Below are 20,642 nucleotides of genomic sequence, written 5' to 3'. Positions count from 1 at the left end.
AAGTGCAGGGTAATCAGGACTCTGTGTGTGTGGCAGTGAGTCACTGTCTGTGAGTCTGGCCACCAACAAGCGGCAGTCACACCGCTGGCTGTGCAGGAGAGAGGAGAGGTGAGGAGGGGTCAGACTGCGCTACAGCTCAGTGATAGGGAGGGGGCGCCCTCAAATTTAGAGCACCAACACCACAACGGTGCACATGTCACAAACTTCTCTGGCTGTGGCCCTGCTTGCACCAGAGCTGGTGAGTTTAAGTCACCAATACATGAGGCAGAGTAAAAGATGAGAGTGGAGAAAGAAAAAGTAAAGAGATGAAAACAGCGTGTGAAATAATAAGATGAAAGTAAGGACAAGTAAGGAGTCATTTTCCCATAGTCGATTGAAGAAAGAGAGAGAGGGCATTTCTCTCATATTTTTTAATTTGATGCAACACTAATATCATAGTATTCACAACAGGGATTTTTGTTTTCTTTTTAAGGATTTTAGTACTTGCTGAGTACAGGTATACGGGCTTAGCTGGAGTTCCTCCATTTAGTTCCAGAGAAGAGCATCTCTTTCTGTGAAGTAAAACAACAGTGTTCTTAATTGAGCTGCCCAGTAGTACTCTCATATAAGTACAACAGTGACAATCATGTGCGGGAACATCGGTTATTCTACAAAAATCTAACAAACAATCTTTTAAGTTGAGTGAATATGTTACTTGGAGGAGGGAGTGGAAGATTTTAAAACAAATTCAATAGTTTTGGCAGTATATTTATTTTGAGGATGTTTATTTTTTCCTATTAGTGACATTGGTATGGATGACTGATTTCTTGTAGTAATGGATTACTAGCTACTGTCAATATGTAAAAGGGCCTCACTGAAATATCCCAGCGTCTACTTACTTTAAATATCATAAATGAGCCTGTAAAATTCTTTGTAGTCCAACTGTCTCATCACTCAGGGAGCTGTGTTCTAAACACTCAGATATAGTGAAGATTACACTAGTCTTCCTGTGTTTAGCATTATCATTATAGCATTAGCGCGCTAGCCATAATAACTTAGTAGAAACCAAGGCAAAGTTACGTGTCAACTAAATTTGACTATATAAACATTAATTACATGCAGACGAGTTTCACAGTAACTTATATATGACGGTAGCTGCTATTTTTCTAAGGCTTTAGTATAGATAACTGGCTAGCATAAGGCTTGGTTAACTTCTAACTTAATTCAATACATTCGTGATGGTATGACTTTATTTTTCCTATATGAAATTTTAACAAAGGTCAAAGACATTGACATTTACCTCACATAATTGGGAGAAATCAGTTGACCAGTTCTTCCTTTTTATCTTGTCACAACTTTCGAGTTTCCCCCGTTTTCCCGATCCTGTGCTGGAGCCGTAGGCTGAGCTCTGTGGCATATTTTAACTTTTAATCCAATTTTATTTTGTTATTGCCACTTCTCTATGGGTGAATAATGGCTAGATGTATCCAACATGGCGCCAATGACACATGTGACCAGCTCAGAACCAATCAGCACAGCGAGAAAACAGCGGAAATAAACTCGTTGTCACGAGAAAACGGGGCGGGGGGGATATGTAAATCCGTGGCCCAGGGCTTCCGTAGATCACGGCTAGTGGCTACGAGGCTAATGAAATAGCATGTTTTTAACTTTGTTATGTTCAGCAAAATATTAAGTAAATGAAACTTGCTATCGAAGTCTCGCCATTTCAGACGGTCCAATCCTTTTGTTTTTATTAGATGAGATAATTCTTTAATTTATCCCACAGGTCCCACAACTGTTGCACAATAAAAATTCAGTTTGGAGCTATTAACCGTCCTACTCTGATTCTGGCACCCTACAACACGGCAGGATGACATGTTAATGTTAATAACTTGATAACGGTGCCCCATATTCTGCTCTGAGGCCGGCCGCCGGTTGCTATGGAGAGCATTTATGTTCGAAAGTGCATTTTACGTTCATATGCTTTAAAAAACAATTGCTAAATCAGTCTGGAACTAAGTTCAACTTTGAAAATGAGCGAGCCAACCAGCTACCTTTTTGCAATGGTGAGAATATTCATATCATTTTAAATGTTATATTTATTTATTATATATTATATTATTGCGGCCTGTCATACCAGGGGAAGCGGCTAGCCGGCTAGCAGTGTTATGATACATGATACTTGGGTAGTATCTGTTTGTTTATTTATAGCAGCTACTGCTCCACAGCTTCCAACAACTGACTTTGAGGCAATATCAAGTTTTTATCAGCAAAATATTATTAAGCACGAGCTAAAACAAGCGTTTTACTAATCATGTGAATCTGAAATATATATTTTTAAACGCAATAACAACATCCTTAATTGAGTTCATCTTTAATTTCTCATTTTTTTCAATATGAAGCCAACATTCATGGCTTCATTTAGTAACATCAGTAAGTTCAGAAGGCTGAGATAAGAGATGTATAAAATGCTTAGTTATGACAGAATAAACAGTAGTTGTACAGAACCCCATCCTGAATTGCATCTAAATTATTGTAGATGTGTGAGAAAAGCAATGAACCCCAAGACCACCACTACTCTGACAGCGAGAGCCAGATGGGGCCTGGGACCACCAAGGTAAATCAGCTGCCTTCTGCTGACTGTCATACAGACAGAAAGTATATGCCCATTTAGACTTGCTATGTATTCTGCATATATCTGCATCTACAAATAACACTTCATATATATTTGAAGTGTTATTTGCAGATGCAGAATTCTTTTCACTATAGCAGCAAATAACCAGAAATATACAGGTATTCTATAGTCACAGCCACATGTGGGGTAGAACTGCTATGTTATGTTTTTGATGTTGGGACAATCATGGCATAACAACTTGCAGGGGGTTTTATAGTGAATTAATGCTACAGGCCAGTAAATGGCCAGAAGAGTGTAGACAACTACAAATACTGGAGGTGGACCAGGGGCAGCTTTCATTTTACAGATCAGACTGTATGCTGCACCCATGTATGTGTTGTGCTGCATTCAGAGCTGTAGGATGTGATTCTTCCTGTAATTCTCCATGTGGTCCGGTGTTCCTCTGCTGGAAGCAGCGGTCACATCTGTCAGTGGAGGATGACCCGCTGACTGTTTGTCCTCCTGCAGGTCTTCATACGCCACAGGAACAGTGACGTATTTTTCTGTGTTCCACTTCGGTCTTTGCCATGTGCTGGGTAATCAGTAAGTTTGATGTGTTGGTGGCGTCCGGTTACAGTCGTTGTGTGATGAGGTACATGGATTGAAGAAGCGTGAAAGTGTGGTGTGGTGGAGTCTAATGTTGTTTGTCCTTGTTGTTTGTTGTGAGTCGGGGCTTAAAAAAAAAAAAAAATTTAATTTTATGATAAATCAGATTAGTGTTTAACAGTGTTTGGAAGGTTGCTTTAAAATGTCATAGGTTTCAGATAACCTATTTCCTTCTTAAAAATGTACTGTCTGTGTTTTAAATTCTTCACTTCTGTGCAGGAATGTAATTTAAGACATTCGATTATTTTTCCATGTAAACCTCACAAGAGTAACACTGATTACTGAAGAACATTTGTTAAAAGTTCTTCAGTATAACTTTGCCACTGGATGGAGATGAAACAAATCAATGAATGCATATCAAACCTAATTAGTTTGCCTTGTGGACAATCCCAAAGAAATGCTACTGAAGTAAATTACATCTTGAACACAAATAGTCTCATGGAAGGTGCTTTATTTTATAACATTTCATTACTTGATTAATCTGTTTTCATTTTAGATTACTGTAGATTACTCCTTGGTTGACTTTTCACTAAATTCTAACTGCAGCATTGCTTTATTCAAACATTTTCTCATTATCACTTATTTTACCATGAAATCTATGAATAAAATAACTTGTATTTTATACCTGTACAAGGTTGCTTGAATCCTCAGCGGAATATAACAGTGTTCAGTTGTGATTTAAATGAACGGAATCAAAATGTTAACAAGTTTTGAATTTATTAGACATTAGCATCTGCTCTACTGAACAACCAATTAAGACAAAACAGTCCCAATAAAGACACTAATGTCTCTTGTTTTGAGGCTACCAGGTACTACATGTTTTCTCCTGTGATGCTCATGTAAAGCTGTTGTATGTCACTTCATTTTTACAATGTCCATTTTATTAGGTTGAAAGAATTTGCACGAGTTTGACACTCAGATTCAGGCTTTTCTGGATACATTTTAATTTCCAGCACAATTTTCAACGCAAATTAATGACCATTAAAGTGCAACTAATGTATCATTGGACAGGACCCCTCCCTGTCTTACAGCTTTTATAGAGCAGAAATAAACTAACGACAGTAACAAGAAGTTGATTGGGAAAGGAGATTTGGACAGTCAGCTTGTTCAGGGAGGGCAGTTCACACTTAAAACAGTCTACCAACACTACTAACACGCTTTTAAAACTAGTTTTAAATAGTGGTTAAGATGTTTTCTGTGTTCTCGTGAAGTGTTTTATTATGTTTAGTATTGCTGTTTCTGTTTAAATGTGTCGTGTTTGTTTTTAGTGGGTGTCATTTCACCTGCTCAGAGACTGCACTGTAAAATTAGTCCACAGATTGGCACATTTACAGAAGTGTTTATTAATCTTTACTGTCCCTGTCATTTTAAACTTGCAAAAGTACAGAAAGCACATTCTGCCAGTGTACACTATATAGTTATTATTAATTAACTCAGTTTCATTTGATACTTAGATAAACAGCAGAAGCCAGTTTGGCTGAAATTCAGTGTAGACAGGAAACCAGTGATCCAGAGATGTTAGCAGCAGTGCAGCGGCTGCACTCTACCTGAATCATCTGAATGGGGTCCTTTACTTTTTGCCTGTTCATCTTTCTCACAGATATGGGTCGAGCAGGGGAGCAGCTCTGAATCCACTTGGGATCCTGTGTGGAGCCCCTGCCCCACCCCCACCCCCAGCCCCAGCCCTGCAGCTCTGGCCGGCATGCCAAGCGGGTGAGTGTTGGTTTTCACTGTCTTTTCATTTTTCTGAATTGGAACTGTTCTGTCCCAGCACGGTGCGTCCTACGCATGTATCTCACACTTCATCAGTAGTCCTTTACATCCAACCTGATCATCTCTCTCACAGAGACACAGAGAGCTCGAGGAGCCTCCACAGAAAAGACCCTGTGTGAGCGCTTCTGTACCAACACAGCAGAGCCTCAGCCCCCATCTGTCCGTGTCTGGCCTGCAGACTAAGCGGGTGAGTGATCCCAATGTATGAGTCTTGGTTTTCACCATTCTTTTGTTTTACTATTGGACATAACTATTCTGTCCCCCTCTCATGTTTCCTACACTGCTCCATCAGTAGTCCTCTATATTCAACCTGTTCTTCTCTCTCACAGAGACGTAGGCACAAGAAACGCCGACAGAGGGACCTGGAGGAGCCTCCGCAGAAAAGACACAGAGAGCGGAGCCCCAGCCCCCAGTCCTCCACCTCTGGCCGCCAGAATAAGCGGGTGAGTGATCACAACGTATGAGTCTTGGTTTTCACCATGGTTTTGTTTTACTATTGGGTAGGACTGTTCTGTCCCTGCTCTGTGGTCCCTACACATGTGTCCCACTCTGCTCCATCAGTATTCCTCTATATTCAACCTGTTCATCTCTCTCACAGAGACCCAGAGAGCGGAGCCCCAGCCCCCAACCCTCCACCTCTGGCCTTCATACCAAGTGGATGGCAGTGAGTAATCCAGATATATAAGTCTTGGTTTTCATCATCTTTTTGTTTTTCTATTGGGTAGAAGTGTTCTGTCCCAGCTCTGTGGTCCCTACACATATATCCTGTTTATTTTTCTCACAGGGATGGTGGGAGCAGGAGGACGCATCCAGTGACCCCGATGACCCTCCAGAGAAGAGCGCACCTGTCCCCACAGTGTGGAAGCTCAGCCCCGAGCCCTCTGAACAGGTGAGTAACGCTGGTATTCACCATCATTTCATTTTCCTGTTGGGAAGAACTGTTCTATCCCAGCTCTATGGTCCCTACACATGTGCCCCACAGTATCAATTTAGAGGGTGTAGCTTAACCAGTCTGGAACTTCTTTCTCCTCCTCTCTCCGTGTGTCAAAAAGGAGATGGATCCTGTTGCCCTCCAGTTCTGTGCAGGCCTCCGGTCGATGTTTCTGATGCATCGCTGGACGTATTGATCCTCCTGCAGGAAACAGGCCAGATGCTGAGCTCCACAGCTGGAGCTGCTGTCAGAGAACCACACACACACACACACACACACACACACACACACACACACACACACACACACACACACACACACTGACTCTTTGGGAACGCGCACACACACTCTGCTATCTTTATGAGGACATTCATTAGTACACTGCATTCTGTAAATCTTTCCCCTGAATTTTAATTGTATAACTATATTCCCATCCCTGATCCTTAACTATTCCATTCTATATTCTATAACCATTCACCCAAAAACCAAACTCAATTTCATTAAAAAAAAAAACAAACAAACTGGTCCTCATGAAGATACTTGTACAGTTAGTTGTAGTTTAAACCATTCTCCCACTTTTTACTTTGTAGTAGTCTTTATTTCTCTGCTTAAAAAAAAAAAAAAAAAAAAAAAACACAAAAAAATCTCTACTTCTTTTTACTTTTTATTAGTTCATAGTTTCTAGGTTAGTTGTAAATTGTTAACCCCTCCTTCTCTCTCTCCTTAAAAACAAAAAGACTTAAAAATTTTTTTTTTGTATTTCTTGTTTACCTCCTAAAAAAAAAACAAAAAAAATCTCTGTAGTTTGTAGTGCTCTTTTTAGTTTTTGTTAGTTCTCTACTCTCTTTAAAAAACACATTTTTTTCCTTCTTCCTCACCTCCTTAAAAAACAAAAAAGAAAAAAAAATGTATTTTGTATTTCTCTTCATAGTTTTTATTACTTCTTATTTTTTAGGTTAGTTGCAAATCTTTATTGCTCCTTAAAAAAGACAAAACAAAAAAAAATCAATGTACTTTATAGCTCTCTTTCAATTTTTTTCTCCTTAGTTTGTAGGTTAGTTGTATGTCTTTAACACCTCCTTCACTCTCTCCTTAAAAAAAAACACAAAAAAAACACCTTTTTTCTATTTCTTGCTCACCTCCTTAAACAAAGAAAAAGACAAAAAAATCTCTATACTTTGTATTACTCTTTGTAGTTTTTATTACTTCTTAGTTTGTAGGTTAGTTGTATGTCTCTAGCACCTCCTTCTCCGTCGCCGTTAAAAAAACAAAAAATCCAAGAAACACCCTTTTTCTAACTATTTCTTTCTTAGTTCCTTATAAAAAAATAAACAAAAAAAACCTATATACTTTATAATTTCTTTCTAGTTTTTGTTAGGTCTTTGTAAGTTCATTGTAAGTCTTTAACACCTCCTTCTCTCTCTCCAAATTTAAAACACAATGCTATTAATCATACAGATGTTTATTAGAAAGGGACAATTGAAAACACAGAAAAATAAATGGCTTATTAATTATTCATTTAAAGAGGACATTTCAGTTAATTTATTTGGATCATTTAAAGCTTTTCTAAAGTCAAAGATGTTCTGTCCAAACCAAATTTCAATCTGTTTTTAAAAGAGATAAGAGCTTTAAGAGGGTCTGCTGACAATGTTCTATTCAACTGGTTTTTCCTACAGTTCATCTGTTACTGAGATGATCACAAAAGTTTTCTAATTATTCCCATGTTTTACCTATTTTACATTCAGTATACACCGATCAGGCATTACAACATTATGACCACCTGCATATTATTGTCTCAACAACAGGATGTTGTTAGTGGGGTCTTTGGGTCCTATGGGTTGAGGGGAGGGGCCTCTGTGGATCATCCCAGACATACTTGATCAGTTTGACATGTAGTGATTAATTTCTCCTGTCAGTGGTCATAATGTTATGCCTGATTGGTGTATTGACTGATGAATTAGATAGAACTGACATGTTACAGTGACTCTAGCCACTAGAGGGCAGTAGTACACTGGCTTTAAGTGCTCTGTTTCTAACATGCCATAATTGAAAAACTGTGAAAAAATATTTTCTAAGCTTAAAATGTGTCACTTCATTTGCCCAGTTCCACCTCCAAAGACGTGCTCGTTAGGTTAATTAGTGATTCTAAATTCTAAAATGATCCCCCCCCATGAGATCCCCAGTTCATTAGTTTGTTTCCCAGGTATGAAATTTTGTAAGTGGTGATTTGAAAACTGCTACGCACATATGAGATTCAGTAATCTGATCTCAGTTGATCAGCTTTTAGTGCCTGTGCTCACTCTCCAAATGCGCCTGGAGTCAGCTCTTCACATCTGAGCCTAACGCATACTGGGGGTGTTCTCACCTGTACTTCAAGCTTCACTTGTGACTGGATTCTCCAGAACAGATGTTAATGCAAGGTCTGAAAGGGCCTTTGAACCTTTGACTGACGGATAGTGCAGTGTCTTTAGAGGAGATCGTTGGCAGCGTTTCTTACAGCTCAGGTTTTAAACTCTGTAACTCTGATCCAGGAAGTGGGCATGTTTGCTGCCAGTGTATTAGTGGCTCTTTGCTGAAGTTCAGCCCAATCATCTGTTGTATTTCTGGTGTTAAGTGAGACTGACAGTCTGCTCCTCCAATGACTGACATGCAGTGGACACACTAATGTGATCTGCTGTGTGGCTGTCAGCAAGCAGTCACCATCCATCCTGTACCTACAGTCTTTCAATCTCACTCAATGCTGTAAATACAAAATGTTATTGAACTGTTCTTCAGCAAACAGTTGCCATTACATTTAGAGCCGATGTGTCCTGCTTACTTGATCCCAGTGTTTTTCTGGGACTTGGGGAACACTTCCAAAATAGACATAATTCTGAAGACCATAACTGCATATTGAAACCTCTGAAAAGTGGGTGTTATAAAGTGATCTCTGCAAAATCTGTGCAGTATACGCCGATCAGCCACAACATTAAAACCATGACAGGAGAAGTTAATAACATTGATCGTCTTGTGACAATTCAATGTTCTGCTTAGAAACTTTTGGACCTGGTATTTATGTGAATGTTACTTAGACATGTAGCACCACCTAGCGCAGACCAGGTACCCCCACCCCACAGCAGTGACACTCGTCAATGATAGCAGCCACCCCCAGCAGGATGCAGCCTGTCACAGACACACACACAAAAACGGTTTAGGAACAACTCAAAAAACATGAAGAACAGCACAATGTGTTGACCTGGCCTCTAAATTCACTACATGTCAAACTGATCAAGTGTCTGTGGGATGATCCACAGAGGCCCCTCCCCTCAACCCATAGGACCCAGAGGTCCCCATTAACAATAGTAGGCAGGTGGTTTTAATGTTATGCCTGAACGGTGTAAGTGCAAATACACACCCACTAAAGTTTAAAAATGAAGTTTCTGTTTAAAGGTTTCATGTGCACAGCAGTTTTCAGATCAGTATTTACAAGGTTTCTGGCCAGAGAAAGAAACTGATAAACCTCCAGAGCAGTAACATCATAGGGGAGAGTTTCTTCAAGGTGTTTCACTGCTCATCCAAGTAGTTTCTTCAGTTCTAAAAGACTGACGGGGAGTTGAGTTTAAATAAGTTCATCTGTGGGTGTCACTCACATGAACCTCACGACTATTTAAACCCCAACTCCCCACCAGCCCTTCACAACTGAAGAAGATACTTGGATGAGTGGCAAAATATCTTAAGTCCAGTTGCTTGTCTTTGCATTTAAATGTCCTAAAAAGCCCAAGCTTCAGTGTTTTGAAACATTTTTACAGGTTTAAATTGTGGCATGAAATCCATGAAACTGAAGTAGGAAACATACTTGAATGGAACATTGTCAGAGGGCTAGGGTTAGGGAGGGACAGACCCTCTTAAAGACATTTATTGTGTTCTCTTTCTTAGTTTGTATGTTAGTAGCATGTGTTTAATACCTTCTTTCTCTCTCCTTAACCTCCCCACAAAAGATGCACCAAAAACACCTTTCTTTTCTATTTCTTCCTCACCTCTTTAAAAACTCAAAAAAATATCTTTAGTTTGTATTTCTCTTTGTATGTTGGTTCTTAGTTTGTAGGTTCGTTGTGTGTCTTTAACACCTCCTTCTCTCTCTATTATTAAATCACAAAATGCTTCTTTTTCCAACTATTTCTTCCTCACCTCCTTAAAAATCAGTATATATAGCCTCCAAACTAACATTTCTTTTTCTCCTAGGAACACTGTGGCCTCTCCCTGAAGAAGCAGAAAACTTTGGAATTCCCCCTCCAAACGACCAGCAATACCATTATTAATGTTTTTCCCTTTCTAACTGTATAACTGAGCATTTGTTTTTGTGATAAACATCCTTAACTTACACCAAAACGATGTGGCGTTATTTGAAATTCTCAGTCATGTGATCATTAGCATTTATGTTTTTGTTCAAAGTATTTGAGCTACGTGGTTACGATGGAACGAAGGTTAATACAAAGCTTTGAAGACATGAAATCAAAGGATACTGAACTTTGACACTAGCTGATCGGAGGATACAAAATATCAACAAATAGGTCTCTCATTGAAGTGATCCCTCTTCTGACCCAAGCACTAAAATCTATTATTACCTATTATTGAAGGTATCAATAGGTGATTTTTCTCAGAGCATAGATGGAAAGTTTGGTTTGTCAAAGACAGGAACATACTGAAATACATTTAGAAATTAATAAGGGATATAACCACCTGTCACACTGTTACAGGGAGAGACCCATTAAAAAATGACTCTTCAAACACAGAGCAAAATGTGCGTAAGCTGGTTGTCAAACTTCATAAAACATTCATATAGAAACTCATGGGGTCCTGGAGATTTTCCATTTTGCATAGAGTTAATTGCGTGTGAAAGCTCCTCTTTAGTCAATGTTTTTCTCAGTTGTGGGCATAAATAATTTTCCAAGAAAAGGTTGAAACAGAGTTTTTACCCAAAGATTCTGAAGTGTACAGCTGCAGTAGTAACTGGACTATAATCCTGAAGAGCTGAAGCTGAAGAGCGAGATGTTTCCCATTTTTTGAATGAATCATCAGAAGGGGTGAGAGCTGACGTTGTGTCCAGATTTAAGATGTCATTTGTTGAAGTGACATTTTCAAGTTTTTGCTCCTAAAACTTAGGTCTTCAACAGGGGGTCTATGACCCCTAGGGAGTCCACACAGGTACTGCAAGGGGGTTGCAATATATATATATATATATACACACACACACACACACACACACACACACACACACACACACACACACACAGGGGGAAATAAGTATTTGATCCCCTGCTGAATTTGTAAGTTTGCCCACTTCCATAGAAATGATCAGACTCTGGTTTTTATGGTTGTTTACTGGTTATGGGTATAGACAGAATATCAGTCGAAAATGCATAAAAAACACACAATCTAAAAGTTATAAATTGTTATGTATTTTATTAAGGGAAATAAGTATTTGATCCCCAAGCACAACACAAGTCAGTACTTTGTAGAGAAACCTTTGTTGGCAAGCACAGCGATGAGACGTTTCTTGTAGTTGGTCACCAGGTTTGCGCACAGCGCAGGAGGGATTTTGGCCCATTCATCTTTACAGACAGTCTCTAAATCCTTCAAGTTTCTTGGCTGCCTCTTGGAAACTCGGAGCTTCAGCTCCCTCCACAGGTTTTCGATCGGGTTAAGGTCTGGAGACTGACTAGGCCACTCCATGACCTTAATATGCTTCTTCTTGAGCCACTCCTTTGTTGTCCTGGCAGTATGTTTTGGGTCATTGTCATGTTGGAAAACCCACCCACGAGGCATCTTCAGTGTTCTTGCTGAGGAAAGAAGGTTTTTGTCCAAGATGTTACAGTACATGGCTGCATTCATTGGCCCCATAATGCGGTGAAGTTGCCCTGTACCCTTTGCTGAAAAACAGCCCCAAAACATGATGTTTCCACCTCCATGCTTAACCGTGGGTATGGTGTTCTTTGGGTCATACTCACGTTTTTTCATCCTCCAAACACGGCGGGTCGAGTTAATGCCAAATAGCTCAACTTTGGTTTCGTCAGACCACAGCACTTTCTCCCAAGCCTTCTCTGAGTCATTTAGATGTTCACTGGCAAACTTAAGGCGGGCCTGTACATGTGCCTTCTTGAGCAGGGGGACCTTGCGGGCACTGCAAGAGTTCAATCCATAACGGCGCAGTGTGTTGCCAACTGTTTTCTTGGTGACGGAGGTCCCAACTGCTTCCAGATCATTAACAAGCTCCTGCCGTGTTGTTTTAGGCTGCTCCCTCACCTTTCTCATCATCATCCTCACTCCATGAGGCAAGATTTTGCGGGGAGCTCCAGACCGAGGACAGTTGATGGTCCTTTTATGGGTCTTCCACTTGCGAATAATGGCACCAATAGTTGTCACCTTCTCACCAAGCCTTTTGCTGATGGTTTTGTAACCTATACCAGCCTTGTGCAGGTCTACAATCTTGTCCCTGACATCTTTTGACAGCTCTTTGGTCTTGCCCATGGTGCTGTAGAAGTTGGAATGTAAGAAACTGATTCTTAGAGCAGGTGTGCTTTATATACATGACGAGTTAAGATCAGGAGTATTGGTAATTAGTTGACTGAGCACAGCTGTGTGCCACATGCGCACCAGCCAATCTGTAGGAGCCTGAATTCTAAGTGAATTGTTGGGGATCAAATACTTATTTCCCTTAATAAAATACATAACAATTTATAACTTTTAGATTGTGTGTTTTTTATGCATTTTCGATTGATATTCTGTCTATACCCATAACCAGTAAACAACCATAAAAACCAGAGTCTGATCATTTCTATGGAAGTGAGCAAACTTACAAATTCAGCAGGGGATCAAATACTTATTTCCCCCACTGTATGTGTGTATATATATATATATATATATATACACACACACACACACACACACACACACACACATATTATTGAAGCTCCTGATTTCTCCTTTGCTCCCCCTCCCTGTCACCATCACATGTGCGTGCAGTAAATGGATTTCCTACCCTGAGATCAGATTCCAGGTCGCAGTGAATCTACATTTCTTTCAGGTGGTGTCTCAGGCAGAGAAACTGTTTCCTCCTCCCCTGTCACGGATACGTGTCATTAATACGTCCTTCAGCGGACGTGAATGTTTCTACGCTGAATAAGCAGAAATGCTTGATGATTAAAGGGAAATAGATTTTGATCCAGTGACGCTAATGAAGGAGTAGCAGTGCATGGAGGAGTGGTTACAGAAGCTGGGAGGGGACTCTAAGGTCACAGGTTTGCATCCCTGTGAAGTGCCTCTGCTAAGCAGCCAAATGTGTGTAACTGAAAGGCTAATCAACAGCAGTTTTTAGCAAAGCTATGATGAGAGTGGAACCGTTATTTGATAATTGTCATATGATAAAGTACTTGAAAACAGCATATCTTAAAGTTTTTTTTTAGCTGCATAAAAACATTAATTCTTTCTAACTGAGATAATAAAAGATAATATAACCCCTGAATTTTCCCTCAGTGGGGATAATATAAAGTGTGTGCACTGTAATGCACATATTTAGAGTCACAGTGCTTGGGATAATCAAGGATTAAAGTCGTCAGTACCACAGAGATCCACCAGCTAGGACCAAGTATCCATGTGCTTTTACTGCCCCGTGTGAAAGCCTTGAATCTGCTGTAGACTTCTACACCTGTAAACCCAGTTCCAGCTTTGTAAAAATGTTTAGAATTCAACAACAACAAAAAAATGTATGTTTGTCCTATCCTATTTGTAGAGCCACCATGTAAGACCATATGATCATAAGGAATGTTCTGCAATGATAAGTATCCCTCATCATAATGTGTTATTGTCTACCATGCAAGTAGCCAGTGGCCATTATGAGAGAATTAATTCCATGAACAACAATACATTTTCAAAAACATTTATTGTTAGGCTTTTTTCACAAGCAGTCAATTAGGACATAATAAATGAAGATAAAATAAATTCACAAGCACACCATCATAAGACACACTGAACACAAAATGAGCTTTAAAAAACTGACCCGTGAGAGCGGTCGGCCTGGCAGGGGATCAGACGCTTGTCCGTGGCAATAAATGGCTGTCGATCTTCCTCTTGTGGCGCCTAACGGTTGGGAGGTACGGCTGCTGACTCTGCTGATTCTGAGGATGCTCTTCTGAACTGCAGTTAGACCGGGGTTAACACAAAGACACTGAGCATTAGACACAGGAGCAAGTCAGAGAAAACAGCGTTACAGAAGTGATTATTCAAACATCCTAAACTCGACTGTAATTTGTTTCATCCACCTTTTACCCACATTTGCATATGAGGCTAAGACAGTGACATGACAAATTATAAAAATTCTAAATGGTAAATTACCTTATGAAAGACTACAAGCCTCTCAACTACATCAGAGACGCTGTTTTTTGGATGCGTCGGTCCTCCTGGTGGTGGCGGAAGGAGGTAGAATAGTAACAATGGCCGAAGGCAAAGTGTCACAAGAATGAAACCAACTGCAAATACTTAAAAAAAAAGTGTATTCATTTGCCAAAGCACAAAAAGTTTCAATGAAAACTACAAAGAAAAAAAAATCCTTTTCGGCGACCAAACACGCCACTGGTGTGTCAACGAAACACTGACGTTACACGGCACCGGTGAAAAACCATGAACTTCATATTAGCTCATTAATGTTAGCTCCAGCCAAAACTAGTTTTGACAGAGTTACAAAGATGAGGCTTTGTTTTTCACCACTTTAAGCATGCGTGAGACTTGGTAAATTGCAATGGATAATGTAGGAAACCGCTTTTTAGCTTGTTAATGTTTAATTGTTAGCTAGCCTTACAATCCCACACATTAGCTGTTCAGTACAAGCGACAACAAAGCATAGAAAAGTAGTCTATATGTTCTCCGTAGATATTCCATTTTGTACACCGCGTTTCATTTATTCTTCCCGTAAGTTTGATTTGCACTTACCTTCTGCGTGAAGCTCTCCATACAATACAGCGTCGATCATTGGTGAAACCAGCAGAAGCACACGGAAGAATGGCGCAGCAGAGCAAGCTAGTAGATGATCCACGGGTTTACCTGGGCTGAAGCTCAGGGGCTTAACAAGCAAATTAACCCTGTAGAGATGTAACTAACCTCATCTTTACATTTCTATAGAGGTAATTTGCTTTGGATTGACTAACTGTCAAATAACTCCAACACTGAACACTTTTTGAATCAGAATGTGTTAAAATGACACTGTGAGAGTGGGAATCAACTCTAACATGTTGAACCCTGAAATTTCAACACTCCAATTTTTGCTATGTAACAGACCCTCACAGCAGACACTTCTGGACAAGTTCTTCTTGAGTCCAGGATGATTGCTTGACCTGTATATTAAGGAAGTAAAACTTTATAATGACCACACTGCATGCATACCGTCCAACTAAGCCATGCCATTTAACTTCAGCATCAGACAAACTCACAGTAACAAAAATATTTCAGTTCCGTTACCAAATATGTATCTTCAAATGGAAAGAAAACTTAAAGAATACTATAATGGAGTTATTCCATCAGACCCTAAACACTTCAGAACCAAACCACGTAGTGCGACCGGACGGCCTTGCTTTGGCCTCCAGTGCTACCAAGAGAAACCAGGGAGTTATATTTTTTTGCATACTTGATATACCTTATATAATTTTTATTTTTTGGGTTTTTTCCATACATAGTCCACCTATATATAAACTGTTCATGTGACTGTTAAATATTTCTGTACCACTGCTGCTAACAATGTGAATTTCTCCATTGCCTTTATTTAGGCATATCTTGTCATATCTCATCCTATCTTATTTTATAGGTCTTCAATAGGGGGTCCGTGAAGGTACTCTAAGGGGGTCACAATATCTTTGATTGATTAGACATTTTTTAATTTTCCCCCACAATGTTACCCCACAAATTTAAATGTCTTTAAATACACGTTGACGTGAATCCAACATATTTCAGTAAAGAGACAAATGGAGACAGAAGACGTTATCTTTCAGTCAGCATTTCACTCATCCAGCGATACGGGAGCTGTCTCAACAGTGCATCACCAACTACGAGGCCCCATATTACACACTGACTCTGTCAGGTCCCCACAATTGACCAAGAGCCTATTCAGTCCCCAGGTGAAATCCAGAGACGCGCTGCAACAAAGCAGAAGAGAAGCTAATCAGGCCAAAAATGGTGATTAGTGATTCATTGTCCCTACTACATGTAGCTATGTTTAAAGTTAAAACTTGAATCTGTCAATTGTTTGCATCCTACTGCTGCACATGTATGAAATAAAAAAAAGAATATTTGAATGATAAAATGATAATAAAAATGTGTATTTATAAAGGGCGCTAGGCCGAGTTGAATAGAGAACACATATAGTAGGTCGGGGGTCCCTACTTAATCTCTCTTTCAGTTTGGGGTCCTTGGCCTGAAAAACGTTGAAGACCTCTGTCTTATAATATCTTCTCATATCTGACAAGATTAACACTTTAACTGACACATTCTTGCGATTTTCATTTAGTGAATGAACATGTCATGTACCCTGCAATCATCTGGCTGCCCTTCACCACTGAGACCAACAGCACTGCTGACAGTGGCTTTCAAAAGATGAAAGATGGAAGCAGTGAACTACATCAGATATGCAGAAAAGAGGTGACCATGCCCTCGACGTGCTTTTTTTTCCAGCATTTATTTAAAAGCGTGACGTCACAGGCTGCTTAGTAATTTCCCAACATCATTACTAGAAATGTTATCAGCTGCCAGTGACACCCATCTGACCACAGACAGTGCGTTAGAGGCTGCGGTTCATGTTCAGATCACTACAGTATTGGCGTCCTTTGTAGAGCAGCACGGACGTTTGGCTTGTTTTCACTGATCAGCACATTCTTATCTGTGGAGGAGAAAACGGATACAGCACGCACACATACATACTGTCGATGAAGGTGACTGCAGTAGGATGAAGGGCTTTCAAAATCAGCCCCATTCACACACAGGAAGAAATATGAACACTGCTAATGGCAATAACACAGACCCAGACACGGTAGCTTTATTGTCGGCTTTATTCCTCTCTGGTTAGTGAATATCAGTAAGCATCATAGTGAACTGTGAATTCAGCACCTTCTAAAGGATCTTTATGGACTCTTTACACAAGCTCACTGATTAAGAGTTCACTGCAATGATGAGCCACTAAGAGGCCTCTCACAGGGTTAAGCAATTAAAAGAATTTTGAAACAAATACAAAGATCTGTCACATCTGTAAAGATCTGTCAGACAAATGATACAGTTTGGACTTCATGTGGTGATGGACAGAAGAGTAACAGCGAAGTATTCGTACATGTCATCTGACCTCTGTCTGTTTCCAACAAAATGGCTCTGATTGCACCATAATGAAAACCAAATGGATTGTTACCAGACTCATATTCTGATTATAAACTACATTAGGCTTACACTTTATAACTTCTACAACACATTTTCACATTAGAAAACAAAAGTAATACTTTGTAATAAATGACGATATCAGTCATTTGGTTCCTTTATTGGTCTGGCTTTACCACTAGCTAATGAAAGCTAATGTTAACTAAGCTAGAATGGACCTTACTGTGCAACAGACTTTGTTTAATGTGTCTGTTCATAGAAGGGGCAAATCATTTCCTATAATGCCTATAATGTTCACAAAATACACAGTCTCAATTCACACTGGTGCCAAATGGTGTATAGTTGGGATTGGCTTAGTTGGACAAAACATTCAATCTGGAGATGTTAACCTTCATTTAGTCTTTTTTATGATGATCAGTTTGGCCATTTTCTGGTGTTCAAGAGAACGTCAAAATAATAGTTAGAAAAAAGGAAGAGTCTTGCCTGATAGCTAAGCTAGCTTCATTAAATAAAGTCACTTTTGACTGGCATTTTATTTAACCCTACACCATGCACATGAAATCAGTAACCCAAACCTAACTCTGATTCAACTCACCTAAAATGTCCTACTTGTACTAATACTTCTCAGGAGATGTAAATGAGCTCTTGTGGTACGCTTTACAACCCAGCTGTACTTGCCAGAGAGAGTTCAGAGTTTGTTTCGATTGAGATCTAAGAGGCTTTGCTTCTGGTAGAACTTGGAGAACTTGTTGAAGATGTTCGTAATGGGCAGAGCCACAATCAGGAGTCCACAGATGATGCACAGAGTTGCGATCAGCTTCCCAGCTACAGTAACTGGGAGGGTGTCCCCGTAGCCCACTGTGGTCATGCTAATGGTGGCCCACCACCAGCCAATGGGGATGGTCCGCAGCTCTGACTCGTAAGAGTCCTTCTCTGCGCAGTACATGAGAGCAGAAAACAAGAAGATGCCCACTGACAAGAAAAGCACCAGCTGGCCCACTTCATGGGAGCTGTGCAGCAGTGTGGCACCAAGAGCGCGTAGGCCAACCGAATGACGAACCAGTTTTAAAATACGAAACACTCGCATCAGCCTCAAGATCTGCACCACTTTGCCGACATTCTCCAGTTCTGTGCTCTCCTCTCCATTAACCATATCACAGACCACAGTGACGTAGAATGGCATGATCGACAGTAAGTCAATGATATTCAAAGGGCTGCACAAGAACTTCCTGGCTGAGGGTGCAACAGCCAAGCGAAGGATGAACTCTGCAGAGAAACAAAGGACGCAGAGGTTCTCAAAAAAAGTCAACACCGGATCTTCAATCACTTTTTCATCGAGGTCCACCTGATGGAAGACTGGCATGCTGTTTATGCACATGGTTACTATGGAGATAACAACCAGACTCAGTGATGCCACAGCCATCACTTTGGCTGAAGTGGAGAAGCCCGGATTCTCAAGTCGAATCCAAACACTCCTGCGGGCGTCCCCACACCAAGAGCCTTCAAACATCTCAGTGTCATCCTCTAAAACTGACAGCTCCTCCATGGAACAACTGTCGATTTCCTGCTTATCACTCCTCTGATCCCAGTTCCTCTCTTCAGCAAGCTCCATCAGCTCACTGAATTTGTTGCTGCAGCATAAATCCAGGTGGCGCTCCTTGATGCCCCAATACTCGATCTCTTGGATAAATGAGACCACACACAACCCGTCCACCAGGTGTAGTTTACCTGTGAGGTAAAAGTTGAGAACGTAACAGAAAAAACTTGGGTTGCGGTCAAAGTAGTACTCCATTTCAGACGGGCTGAAGTCATCACAGAGCTCCAGGATGGCCTCTTTGGAACTGCAACACAGCAGGCGACTCAGGCGCGTCTGAGGGAATCGTTTCAGAACAGTGTGATCCAGTCGTTGTTTGAAACCTCCGACGTTGACATTAATGAAGCAGTCTTGAGGCAGATGGAGGACCTGGCCATACACCATGACGAAGCAGGTACAGGCTGTTCCCTTTTTCTCCGGTCAAAATCTCAGAGGTGTTGTTGCCTGCACAACAAACAAGTGGAAATTAGTTCACCTCACGCTTTCTTGTATTTCCTGTCATTTGATCACATTGAAGAACATTACATCAGCGGCATGGATCGAGTTGCATCCGAGTTTCTGGGACACTGTAACGGAATGTGTGTCAGCAGCGCTTACACTGAGGATTTGTGCAGATAAAATGTTTCCATCAGACACACTTACTAACTGTAACTGCTGTAACTTCAGTTGTATGAGTACGTATGAGCCTGTCATAGCAGAGCGTTTAGGACACATATGCATGCAAATAACAGTTTCATTAAACTAAATCACACTTGCAAACAATGGAACAGAATTGACCCCTAAGTTTTAGGAACGTCTGTATGTGTTTCCTGATCAGTCAGCACAACACTGCAGATATTGAGATATGATATTCAATGACGGCACCGTTTCTGTGCACATGTAGATCACATACATGATACCAATGAGGTCAGCGTTTTACATCCTAACAGAGTATTTAGTGTTGGTCAGCAGCCATCAGCCGGACCTGCTGTCAGTCCCGTTTGTAGCTCTCCAGTGATTAGCACTGGATTGTGTTACCCACTGCAATATAGCGTTTCAAACTGCAAGGTCAGATTTGATGTGTTTCTGCAGCATAATCTAAGAAACAGATAAAAGTACTACTTTGACATTCAGTGCACAAGTTGCAATGACACTTCAAAACACGTGTTAGATTATCGAAAAGCTCCGGACAAAGGAAAAACCCAGCAAGAGAATAGCTGTTGTTTGCACACTCCATCGCCTCTGAAACTGGAGGACGTGAGCGCCGCTGCTTACCTGGCCATGTGTTGTTGCGTGGTGTCCTGCAGTCTAGAGTAGAGTGCACACAGGAGCAGCCGGCGGAGCAGTGGTGTGGTGTTTCTCCTGCGCTGGGCGGGACATCTGGCACACCAACCCCTACTAACAGGCTGTTAGTATACTGCATATTTAAAGTTTGATGTGACATGTGATACCTGTGCTCAGCTCACATTTATCAGCGTAAATAGTTAACGATGCTCACATTATTCTCTCCTCGCTTGAATTCGTTTTGTGTGTGATATGTTTCTAATCTTGTTTTTATTTCAAATTAAGTGAATTATAGAAAAATGACAACAGGCAGATGACACTAAGTAACTGAAATAATACTGAGCAAATTATTCTCTCTTTATCTCTCCAAACTGGAATTGCCTGCAGGAACTAAAAATTGCAAAGCTGGCAAACTAAAATCCGTATCAGTAATGTCA

At 40.5% G+C, this 20,642-nt stretch overlaps 1 protein-coding gene and 2 long non-coding RNA genes across 3 annotated transcripts; 1 reads left to right on the top strand and 2 right to left on the bottom strand.

Moving 5' to 3' along the window:
* Positions 1 to 5,679: 5,679 nt before the first annotated feature.
* On the top strand, positions 5,680 to 6,219 carry LOC125023304. The gene is made up of 3 exons (XR_007114576.1): positions 5,680 to 5,696; positions 5,817 to 5,921; positions 6,085 to 6,219. It is a non-coding gene; the product is annotated as an uncharacterized LOC125023304 (long non-coding RNA).
* A 7,718-nt stretch (positions 6,220 to 13,937) lies between these two features.
* LOC125024104 lies at positions 13,938 to 15,033 on the bottom strand. The gene is made up of 3 exons (XR_007114697.1): positions 14,928 to 15,033; positions 14,334 to 14,398; positions 13,938 to 14,135 (listed from the first exon to the last, which is right to left on the bottom strand). It is a non-coding gene; the product is annotated as an uncharacterized LOC125024104 (long non-coding RNA).
* A 1,999-nt stretch (positions 15,034 to 17,032) lies between these two features.
* On the bottom strand, positions 17,033 to 20,284 carry LOC125023927 (potassium voltage-gated channel subfamily S member 3-like). The gene is made up of 2 exons (XM_047611500.1): positions 20,197 to 20,284; positions 17,033 to 19,386 (listed from the first exon to the last, which is right to left on the bottom strand). Exon 2 carries the CDS (start codon positions 19,324 to 19,326, stop codon positions 18,037 to 18,039), a length of 1,290 nt encoding a protein of 429 aa, XP_047467456.1. The 5' UTR covers positions 19,327 to 19,386; positions 20,197 to 20,284; the 3' UTR covers positions 17,033 to 18,036.
* Between the last annotated feature and the right edge of the window lie 358 nt (positions 20,285 to 20,642).

The sequence above is a fragment of the Mugil cephalus genome, chromosome 17 (genome assembly GCF_022458985.1).
Source record: "Mugil cephalus isolate CIBA_MC_2020 chromosome 17, CIBA_Mcephalus_1.1, whole genome shotgun sequence".
Taxonomy (NCBI): domain Eukaryota; kingdom Metazoa; phylum Chordata; class Actinopteri; order Mugiliformes; family Mugilidae; genus Mugil; species Mugil cephalus.
Note: the sequence above shows the minus strand (reverse complement) of the source record. Positions and strands in the feature narration are given on the sequence as shown.

What these genes read in the sequence shown, in the direction of transcription:
- LOC125023927 (XM_047611500.1), bottom strand. Translation starts at nt 19,326, where the DNA reads ATGGTGTATGGCCAGGTCCTCCATCTGCCTCAAGACTGCTTCATTAAT.